This window comes from Plodia interpunctella, chromosome 8 (assembly GCF_027563975.2).
Source record: "Plodia interpunctella isolate USDA-ARS_2022_Savannah chromosome 8, ilPloInte3.2, whole genome shotgun sequence".
NCBI classification, from domain to species: Eukaryota; Metazoa; Arthropoda; class Insecta; order Lepidoptera; family Pyralidae; genus Plodia; species Plodia interpunctella.
The window spans coordinates 10,501,202-10,513,530 of record NC_071301.1 but is presented as its reverse complement, the minus strand read 5'-3'; the positions used below and the strand labels follow the sequence as shown (position 1 = coordinate 10,513,530).

General features: G+C 32.6%; 1 protein-coding gene and 1 non-coding gene across 2 annotated transcripts in view; both read left to right on the top strand.

Annotated features, from left to right (window-relative positions):
• LOC128672017 (uncharacterized) overlaps positions 1–9,331 on the top strand; it is a 73,845-nt gene extending 64,514 nt beyond the window's left edge. The window contains exons 7-9 of the mRNA XM_053748900.1: positions 2,009–2,198; positions 4,920–5,100; positions 6,156–9,331. Of these exons, the coding sequence (XP_053604875.1) occupies positions 2,009–2,198; positions 4,920–5,100; positions 6,156–6,197 (413 nt within the window). The 3' untranslated portion in view covers positions 6,198–9,331. The remainder of the gene's footprint in view (positions 1–2,008; positions 2,199–4,919; positions 5,101–6,155) is intronic.
• A 2,270-nt stretch (positions 9,332–11,601) lies between these two features.
• TRNAY-GUA (transfer RNA tyrosine (anticodon GUA)) lies at positions 11,602–11,674 on the top strand. The gene has a single exon. It is a non-coding gene; the product is annotated as a tRNA-Tyr (tRNA).
• Positions 11,675–12,329: the final 655 nt, after the last annotated feature.

Sequence of the window (12,329 nt, the reverse complement as noted above, 5' to 3'; positions counted from 1 at the left end):
TTTTTCTTAAAATATATTAAGGGTGCGTTGCACAGGTCTACTTCGACGTTAAGTTAAACCTGCAAAGACAAACGCAAGTTAACGTGCAAGTAAACTGGTTCGAATCACTTTTTGGTCATCGCTTTCATGAACACCGCTTGACAAAATTAATGTTAATATAATTTTCACAAACAAAAAGTCCATTATTAGAAAATAAAAAAAATAACCGATCAAAATTTATTTTTGTTCCTTCGCTAATTGAATGAAACCTATCAATATTTCATTCAATGTAACAGCATCCCACGCTTTGGTAAGCCATACTGGCTAATTGGCATTATACTGAAAAATATACTTTTTTATAAGAACGCGAACAGTAATTTTTACTGTACTTAAACTATATTTAATTAGTCGTTCGCCAAGAAATTAGACCTCGCCAATACAACATTTTTTACATATAAGATATAATGTCAAATATCTCAAAACACATTTTTCAAAGTTACAGTTTTTTGGTTTCACGCGGCAGCGCGTGCCGTGTTCAACAATATAAATATAGGTACCTAATTCGGCGTGCGTATTTTCTAATTCCACGATATTTCAGAATCTGTTCATCCAATTTATGTGCTGTAAAGGACAAAATTTATCTTCGTGAAATTATCTTGATGATGAAATAACTTTTAATCATAAGGAATAATATGCTTGTGTAGTAATAATTGTCAAAATGCAACTTTTAATTTACATTATCTTTTTACATATAAAATGTCTTCAGTTACTTAATTATAAAAGATAGATGTATAGTGTCGCGGACTTTTTATGGATCTACAAAAAACCTATATTTTGTAGCACATTATATGCATGTATAATCAGCAGTAGGCCGGCGCACGCGCGTTCAGATTTTCGGTAGCGCTTTTTTTTTGATTACTTTACAATTGTTCCTTGATATTGCTGAAAACTAATTTATTTCAAAACAAATATATGCCTATAGCAGTCTCGGATAATGTAGCTTTCTAATGGTGAAAGAATTATTGAAATTGGTTTGGTAGCTTCGGAGATTACCCGCCTCAAACATACAAACTCACCTCGCGAACACAATATTTTTTTACAAAATTGTGAATATTTCCGATTTTGTTGCCCCACGAACTTATTTATTCCATTCCATCAGATCCTACATACCTTTCAAATTTCATCAAAATCTGACCAACGGTTCGAAAGTTGTCGCGTAACAAACAAACAAACATACATACATACAAAAAATGTATTTCTGCCCCAAGTAGAATGTGAGACCTCGCTCGATTCACTCGATCGGCCAAATATTTATTTCGGTACTATATTGTATTTGTTGATCAGTGGTAGGTAATATTGTTATCGGAAAACTAATAATGAAACTTTTAGTGGCCAGTATTAGCAACATGCGTGTAGTAGAATATAACGTGAAAAAACTATTACATAATAGCAAGCTGCATTATCTTTCTAACAGCGACTAAACCGTATGGATTTTAATAATTTATTAGTCCGTACTAAATGTAAAGTGACACTCTCCTGCCCTCCGTCGGTGAGGTGATTTTTGACGTATTATATCTACGATTTCATTTTTACGTAAAAAAATCAAAACACTTTCATAACCATACAATCAATATACATATTCATACTAATAATTTCATAAAGAGAAAATATTCGTTGTATTGTTTTTTTGTTTGTAACAAATAAACTCAACTGGGCCGATATAGATAAAAATTGGCACAGAGATAGACGAAACCTTCAGGAGTAATATAGGTTACTTTTTATTATGTTTTTATCCGAACTATTTATAATAAATTAGTTGCGCCCCGAGGCTTCGCTCCCGTGAGAATTTCTGGATTAATGTTATTCCAGGTTATTTTCTACCCGTGTACCAAATTTCATAACAATCGGTCCAGTAGACAATGCGTGAAGCGGTAACAAACAAACTTGCCATCGCATTTATAATATTAGTTGGGATTGGAATGTACTCGTATGGAAGATTTAAATGGTAATTTTTTTTTACCAAACCCAGGTGTCCAATACATCCGCGACTGCCCGGCCGAGCCCCGCATCCCCGTGTACATGGTGGTGGGCGGCGCGGCTGGCGGCGCCGGCATTTGCTGGCTGCTATGGGCTCAGCTGGCCAGCAGGAGCTCCAACTCCTCAGCCAGCGTGCCTGAGAGAGTGCTGGCGTATACTCTTACTGTGTTCCTCATGGGTTGGTGAGTTCCATTTGTAAAAACATAGATAAAATTCCTGATAAAATTGTTATTATATCCAAAATATGTATTCCATTATCATAATAATACAACACTTTGAATTTTACGAAATCAAATTATTTATACAGAAATTAGACCTTCACAGGCACTTTTTCACGTCAATTTTTATATTAAATAGTTATTTCTCACAAGCTACAAACTACTGGCACTGTGAAGAAACAGAGAGAAAGTAACAGAAGGGCTTCTGGCATAATATTCAAATGAGTTTCTTTCGGCATTTCTTCACAGCAGTGGTCGTTCACAGAGTTACCATTATTATTTCTTACAATTTTTTACGTGTCATAAAACATACCTTTGTGCTCTAAAAGGACGCAAATTACAAACAATTTTCTAAGTCCTTTTGAAACGAAAAAGTTAAGAGGTTCGTAAAATATAACAATCGCATTCTTCGTCATTTAATATTTTTGTCGAAAACTTGGTACAATACACAATTTTAATATTTTTCTCATAAGCCGATCTGTTTTCACGAAACGAAGGTAAAACTTAAACGGCCGAACTTTTAGACTTTCCAACTTAGATCTTTTTATCCTTTTTTATTTTCTAAGACTTTATAACTAAGTTGCTTTAACTTCTGACTTATCATTAAATTGATTTTATCTCTTTAATATTGTTGTCCAAAGATAATGTCTTTATTAAAAGTTTGCATTATGTTTGTCAAAGAATATTAATAATTTTAGATCAGACGTTCGCGATCTGATAGCAAAATGTTATTACTTTTAGATCTGATAATGGACTTTTACTTTTGACTTACCTTTGATCAGATAATGATAAATGAAAAGAAATAAAAATAAAAAGGGAACAAACGTCTGGCTGCGAAATTAGATTTTCACAGGCGTTTTTCACATCTTCACTAAAACAATGTCGCTTCCCACTGTCCGTCTGTTTCAAACGGATTTTAATGCGGCTTTTTTAATAGTTAGTGTAGTGCTTAGGTAGGTTTAGATGTGTAATTTATTATGGTTTACTCGAGCGAAGCCGCAAGTAAATTATATAGGTATTATTTATCAAATTTACAACTAACATTTCGGAACGACCGGATGAAACTCATTTAAACATGATGGCCCCTCCCTACAACGACTACTACTACTACTACTACTCTTTGACGACCTCGGTGGCGCAGTGGTAAAGTTCTTGCCACTGAACCGAGAGGTCCCGGGTTCGATCCCCGGTCGGGTCATGATGGAAAATGATCTTTTTCTGATTGGCCCGGGTCTTGGATGTTTATCTATATATGTATATGTTATAAAAATATAGTATCGTTGAGTTAGTATCCCATAACACAAGTCTCGAACTTACTTTGGGGCTAGCTCAATCTGTGTGATTTGTCCTAATATATTTATTTATTTATTTATTACTACGCCTGTGTCCTTCACATATATACTAAGGTAAAAAAGTTAATGGAATACATGAAAATGAAGATCGATTGCTGCATAATTCCATAAAAATATATAAAATATATAGCATGTATTCGGATATACTGAGCTACTGGGCCGAAACTTTTAATTTATCACACTTACTACCCCCTCAGAGGGGATGCCACCCTCCTCTGAAAACGGTGCACTGTGTGCAGTAAGGCTGAAATACTGCATTGCAGAGTTTAATCCCCAATAATGCATCTATTTACCTAAAACGTTGTTATTGTGATGTTATTTTATGTTGAATGAATACATGATACCATTCATGTTTAGTGAAATTAGTGTTGAAAATTTTACTTCTGTTTCTCTGTTTGAAGTTTTTGTAAAATATCTTCCCACCTGTATGATTTTATAGTATTTTGGTAAATAACGAGAAGCAGAGACGAAAATAACGAGAGTGAGACGAGAAATCGTTTAAGCGGTACAATGGTGTATGATTAGTATTAACCAAAAGAAACAGAAACTATATTTTGTTTTTTCATAAAATATAATTCTATGAAAAAATACACAAAAACATTAAAATACCTCCTTGAAATATTTTTTTAATTGAAATTATCTAACGTGTAAATTTACATAAGAATTGTGAACTAAAAATATATATAGTCGACTCTTTTTACAGGTTTTTATTTAGTTTCACGTGTCCCGATATTTGCTCGTCTGTCTGTAATCAAATCTTTCAAGTTAGATTTCTTCTACTTCCAGTTGTCCTGTAGAGTAGAAATTTACCACGCCGATTCAGTTTCAATGACAATGCAATTATGATAAGCATGACCTGATGGTGCACCTAGATCGGTTCTCAACGAGGGAACTCCTCAACGGTTTACAGCACGGACATGGATGTTCAGGTGTTAAATGCCACAAGGTCTCTCTGACGACAATAAAAGCTTGTGGCAAAGAATACATTTTTGTAAAAACTTGTTCAAGAAGAGCTCAGAAAATGATGTTAATAATAATAATAAATAATAAATAAATATATTAGGACAAATCACACAGATTGAGCTAGCCCCAAAGTAAGTTCGAGACTTGTGTTATGGGATACTAACTCAACGATACTATATTTTATAACAAATACATATATAGATAAACATCCAAGACTCGGGCCAATCAGAAAAAGATCATTTTCCATCATGACCCGACCGGGGATCGAACCCAGGACCTCTCGGTTCAGTGGCAAGAACCTTACCACTGCGCCATCGAGGTCGTCATAATGTTATTTTTAAATGATTGTATTTGTGTTTGCTTTTCATAGGTTCGCATTCGGCAACTATTGGACCCTGGGCATCATGTGGCCGGACTATGCGCCGACGCTGTTCGAGCCGAACCAGTGGTGTCATCGCACTCTGTATGTCTTCGCATTGACCCAGCTCGGAGTGGTGTGGGGGGTCATTACCCTGCTAGTGCTGTTGCTCTTGGCTTTGGTGGTCTGCCAAGTATGTCTTTGTTAGAAGATAATTTTTGTTATTTATTTAAACGTTTGTACAAAGAAGAAACGTGTAGTGAAGAGGGTGTTTAATGGTGCTGCGTCTTTAATGTGATTTCTTTAATTTCTTCTAGGGTCTACTAGAGGGAGAGTTGAAAGAAATACAGACAAGCATTATTATTAAATAATAAATATAAAAGGCAAAGTATTAGAACTTTTATAATTTATTAAATCAATTCATTTTATAATAATTTAATACATAAAACCTTTTTAAACCTTTTAACATGTCAGTCATAATAAAGATAATCAAATAATGTAACCATATCAATAGACCCGCCAAGCTGTAACGTTGAGAGCCCTATGCTTTAGACCTTTAATATTCTCTTCTTAGTTAGGTACTCGTGAAGTTGTGTTAGAGTTTTGAAAACTGTTAACAATATCAGGTCGAATATCCTTCTTGTTGTTCGTAAACTTCCCACTAACTTTAACAAAATTTAAAACTGTTCACAAAAAAAAATAATACCTACTTCATCTTACGTGAAACGAGAACAAAAAGGTGATACATGGAGAATATCTTTTTGTTGTTTCTTCAGGTTCGAAAGTATATAAAACAATACACTACTTTTTGAATACCACGATGCACGATGTATACCGAAAGAACGCATAAAAATATTCATTTCGCTGACATTCTTATTACTTGTGTAGTGGACTGTATAATAAATGGTCTTCTTACAAAATTACAAATTAAACTTAACTTAAAAGAACTCGACTGAACTGAATCTGACATGTCGCTATCTTTATTCACATTCTCGTATTCACGTATACTAATACTAGTGAGCGAATCGGCATTTCGACGATTTGATTGGCCGGTCGCTCGTGAGTGCTAAAGTGTCGTCTTCGGCGCGCTTGTGTCTCGCTCGTTGTCCATTACAACTTGGATGGATTCTATCTGACGGGTACAGAAAAAGCTTTAGTATAGGGATTCGTGGAAAGAGACAGATTTTGCCCAGCAGTAGGACATACTACAGCATTAAAAAATTATAAAACTGATGATCTATTTGTCAGGTATTCGGCTGCGGCTGGCTGGGCCCGCCGCGGTACAAGTAGCAGCGGCGCAGTGTCGTGCTCGAGCTATGGCACAGGAACATCAACAATACTATGGACGTAGCCGGAGCCCTACTACCCTTCACGCAAGTCGTCAGACCAGAACTAACCATCCACGTGCAAGAAGTACTGACCCAAGCAGACCGGGAAGCGTCTGACGCCCCCAAACCGAAGATACCAGAAATCAACGAGCCACATGACGATGAGAAAGCAACACCGAAAAGTGTAGTGAAAAGTCAGGAGACAATTAAGAAGAGTTCGCCATGATGGTTAGTGATTGTGCTACCAGAGAATCAGAAACACGTGCATTTTGAAACGACGGATAGAGTTTATTATTTTTAATCTCCAAATTCAATAAAGGATCATTTTAAAATAATTCAGTTTTTAGTATTTCTATTCCAATTCATTTATGTTCATTATAACATCGTTATATGATTACAATGATGCAAGCTGCTTTGAAAAAGTCACAAGTTTAATTGTGAGTTCTATAACTGATATATAATTTAATACATAGAATTAGTAATTTTATCTCTTCAAATGCATGTGTTTTATAAACAATTTAAAGGGTTAAAATGAAGGACTCTTGTCACTTGTGTTTCACCATGCTCAAGTTTTGAAGGTACAGACAGTCATTATAAATTGCAATATTAAATTTCATCGTAGTGTTATTACGTAGTTTGCTATTTGTAGCAAGTTTTTCAAGTAAATGGGAACAGTAAAAAAAATGTAGAATTTTAGAAATCTGTACCTTTGTCTAGCTCGACGCACGATAGCACATCATAATGTGATAGTAATAGTAATGTTAGTAACATAATATTATTTTATTTTGCGGGAGTTGGAAGCGCTTTATTAAAACAGATTTATATCATATAGTTACTGTGGACATATTATATCTTCGATTGAATTTGTCAATAGAAAAGAAGATAAAACTTAATTTTATGTTAAAATGCTGCTAACCCGCGTTGTATAGACATACTTAGTATAGTTATCTTATATGACACAACGAATATTATACTAGTATCAGTATTTGCAGTAGTGTTTAAAATTGTAAATAATTTAAAAAAATAATCGTAATGATTATATAAAAAAATATCATATAATTGTATACATATCCGAATATACGCTATAATATTATCGGAAACGTAATTTTGTATAAACTTTATGTGCACACTTATAGGTATTCTATATTATTGGTGTCAGACTACTTCGTGTGCTTTGGATTTGACTCTCCAGATACTTGTATCTAAAAATATAAATATCACATTTTATATTTATAAAATATCACGGAAATTTCATATATATTTACATATTACAACCTTTCAACTTTCAAATTCTCTAACACAATTCATCCAAAACTGATGATCTGGATCATAGAATATTTTTTTATATTTGTTGTTTATTTCGCAAGTTAAAATAATAATTCTGAATTTTTTATTTCATTTTTAATTATTATCTTCGCCTTTTCTATTATGTTATTCTCCTTTTACACAATAATTTATGTCAAGTTTTTCCAGAAAAATGACAGATACTTTGCAAGTACTTAAGTAAAATATTAATGTTAACAAATTAAAGTTATATATATTTATTTCAAAAAATTAGATAAAAATATCTCGAGTGTCGAGCCAAACAACCACGTAATGCATGGAACGGGCTTTAATATGAATTTTGTGAATAAATAATATTTTTATAGTACGAATCTATTTGTCATGTACTTTGATGTGATTTTAGACGGCAAGTATTAGTCAAAGCTAAAGTCTTACAAATTATATTTTGAATTGCAACGTGTTTAAATAAATTATTATACAATCATTTACAAAAATTAAATTTATGATCGTCCCAATTAAATAAAAAATAAACGTCCGATTGTGACCAATTTTTGGATCAAAAAGCATTTTAATACTATACTTTTAACTCAGTAAATAAGAACCAATACATTATCAGGGAGAAATTATTATTTTTTAAACGGTGCTTGCTATTAATTCTGTAAAATATATACTGACATAATTATTACATAAAAAATATATAAAAACTGGCAATGCGTATAGAATTGATCTCTACTATTAGATTGTAATAATAAGCATTAGATTTTATTAATATAGCCATTTCGATATATCATTATTAACTTTTTGCTTTATACATTTTGAAAAGTATTTCTATAAGATCTAGAAGATTTATCTTAAAACAATAATAATAACGCATAAAATGTCCACTTATGAACAAAAAAAATACTTTTTTGACAAACTATTCTAATATTCAATTGTATGTACCAAATAACTAAATTTGTCAAATATGACAGTTCAAATAAATATGATGTGAATTGGCATTTTTTATAATACTTTCAGTTTCAAAATTATATGAATATAGATCTGGTCCTGGGAACATAGATTGTCCGTAGTTATTTTTATAGAAACGTATTAAATAAGTTAAATTCAATTTAAACTAGGTTACAATCCAATCCAAATTAAATGTTTGCATATCTATTACATATCTTTGAAAAAAAAATGTCCAAAAAGAATGTTTTATTATCATATATTTATTTTGTTCATGAAAGTGATGAATATCCTTTATTCCCTATCACTTGTTACAGTCATATCACTATTGACTCAAATACGTTGTAAACGGCTATCAGGTAATCTAGTTATTATATTATAAATTAAGTAATTAATATTATTATTATATTATGTAATTAATATTTTCATTTATAAAAGTGCATAATTTGAAATCTAATTTAAATAAGAGAATTAGTAATTCGGATTTTAACTTTTTTCTTAAAGCCAATAGTTTGTATATAAAATATTCATTTTTGAAATGAATCAAGATTGATAAATATTTACCAATATTAGATATTGCATATTTATGATTAGTGCCTAAGCATATATGCGTGCTTGATATGACCACGAAAAATATTTAGATCCCCTATTTGTTTATATATAAATAGATATCATATAATTGAATACAATTATTGAAGACTATGATAAAATGGTAGTATAGACGATACAGTTTAGAACATAAAAGTATGTACTTATGAAGCATAAATTTTAGTGTATTTTAAACTATAAAATAATAATAAAAATGTAAAAAAGCATTGCGTGTCTTTATTGTAATGACGATTAATAAATGTTTTTTCTTTTTATAAACTTTTTGTTTTAATAAAATCTAGATTACCCAAAAACAAACCGTATGAGAAAAATATCTTACCCCATCGAAATATATTTCTGATAAGCCATTCTGTGCACCAACTCGAATGGAACTAATTACTATTGCTACCGGTTTCGTTTTGATCACCGTTAGATGGAATTGTCCATTATTAAGCGATCCAGGGAAAATTTGCTACGACACTATTATCCAAGGACCGCTTGAAAAATAAAATAAATATATGTGGACAAAGAGATTTGAAGATTGTGTTAGACCTAAAGCAAGTGAACAAAGAAAGTAAACTTGTGAAGATTTGGCTGTAGATTTAATATCGGGCGCCTGCCTGAAGGAGCCCTGAGGTGAATACTCTTTGGGAACACTGACACTGCCTTTCACATGTTAAGACTTTCCACATTTACACAGAAGACTACATAGTAATGAGATTTTTTATAACCACCACGAAGGCAAACAAAATTTCTGAATAAATGTTAAAGTATTTCAATATTTTATCTCAAGAAAATTCCGGTTCTTGAGATCACGACCCATCGCAGCGCATCCACCAAAGAAAATGACAACAAATAAATCAAAATTATGGAAAATAATTTTCGTGTGAACAGAACATGTAGAAGCAAACATACCGAAGATGTATATAATTAAGTTGGAGTTTGTTTGCCCTTAGTTACGGAGTTATGGAGCGCAAACTTAATAAACAACGCAAACAAAGCCACTAACTAACTTCCACTTGCCGGCAAGTTTGTCTTGGACCTAGGCCATTTTTGTCGCTAGTGTATTGTGTTATTTACAAAATATAATATTCTATTTATTTTTAGTAAAATTGATTCTAAAGCATAGTCTTTCCTTCTTTTTATCCTCTCTTTTCGAGTGGGTTATTGCTAGTACTGGTGTCAGATTTTATTCAAGTCGCCTAAAATGATCTGACATAAATATAAATATAAAAATATAAAATATATTGGGACAAATCACACAGATTGAGACAGCCCCAAAGTAAGTTCTAAACTTGTGTTATGGGATACTAACTCAACGATACTATATTTTATAACCAATACATATATGGATAAACATCCAAGACCCGGGCCAATTAGAGAAAGATAATTTTCCATCATGACCCGACCGGGGATCGAACCCGGGACCTCTCGGTTCAGTGGCAAGAACTTTACCATTGCGCCACCGAGGTCGTCATACCCAACAAATTGAAATCAAATAATTGGAATCATACTTTAATCGAAATTATGTTTTGTCACTATCGTTACTATATTGACAGAACGAGACAAAACGTATTGTAGCTGAAAATATTATTTAACTTTACCGAGGTCGTCAATGACATGAATTTTACAACTACCTACGGCGTCGAGTGGCAAGTAATCACATAGGCACACACACACACACTAGTGAACTTCAACTGTCAACCAGTGTGCAGATTTTCTCGCGATGTTTTCCTTCATCAGAAGTAAGTGCGGTGTTGCGCAATTTTTCAAAAGTCTTTCAACTCTATAGCATGGAATTTGTAGGTAATTCACGGTAAGTACTTATTCAATCCATGTTCTATAGTTACAAATAGAAAAAACAAAGTTTGCAAAGTCAAATTTAATAATGATTTTAACTGGCACGCAGCTGACGTTTAGACAATATGCCGTACTTTGCGGCTACTACTAAAGTTGATAGTGCAACCTACCCAAATAATGCTGAATACCGTGCGATGTGAAGGGAAAAATGTAGAAAAACAGAACCTCGGCTCCGACGTATATGAAGAAGGAAGTAACCGGATTAACATCAGTATGAGGTATATACTCAGAGTATATAATAATATTTTGCTTTACTAAGTATAACACTGCTAAAATAAATAGCACAATTTTCTTATAATAACAAATAATATCGCTACACAAAGAAAATAAACGTAACATGATATTTTATGTTTAAACTTGTTGTAACTTTAAATACTAATTACTTATTATGTGATAATGTTCAAAGGGCGATAAAATAAATCATACAGCCCCGTTTAAAGGGCAATTTCCGTCTGAACTTTCGTACTAAATAAATTAATTCCTGACATGGTAGTTTTTAAACACCCACAGATTAAATAAAGGAAAGTGCGTGACCGATAAAAATTGTGACAAATGCTGAGTTTGCGTGTTTCTGTGGTCATCCTTGAAACCAGTTACGTCGCTTCCTAGTAAGGACAAGACGGTTGCAAGGGATTTATATTTTGTTAATAAAATATATAAATCGATACAAATCACTATCAATTAATGACGACCTCGATAGCGCAGTGGTAAAGTGCTTGCCTGTAAACCGAGAGGTCCCGGGTTCGATCCCCGGTCGGGTCATGATGGAAAATGATCTTTTTCTGATTGGCCCGGGTCTTGGATGTTTATCTATATATGTATTTGTTATGAAATATAATATCGTTGAGTTAGTATCCCATAACACAAGTCTCGAACTTACTTTGGGGCTAGCTCAATCTGTGTGATTTGTCCGTATATATTTATATTTATATTATATTAATTAATACGTTGGGTAAGGTTAACCCATAAACTCTCAACTTGATACCTATTATGAAGGTATTTAATTTATAATTTCAATTTTTATTTTTTACATGTTCTATGTTTTATTTTATTATCACTGTGTTGTTGTATATGGATCTTGTTTCTGAAATAAAGAATAATTATTATTTTGTTTTCCTCATTCATTGAGCTCAGGCGAGGCCTGGTAGAATTATATGAGAGCACGGGTGTGGTTACCAAGTGCTAACATAATTATTATACGGAACTATTTGTATTACTGGACTCGAGTTGAAGAAATTTGCGGACAATCCTATACGTGTTTAATATTGCCGCTTTTTGTAAAGTTAAGTACGTATATATTTGTAAATCTAACTGAAGAAGGCGTCTCTAAATATGTCACTAGGTATCACTCCAGTTGTGGAAATAACTATGGGGATTATAAAGACAGAGTTCATTTTCCACATCCGTTTCACTTCCT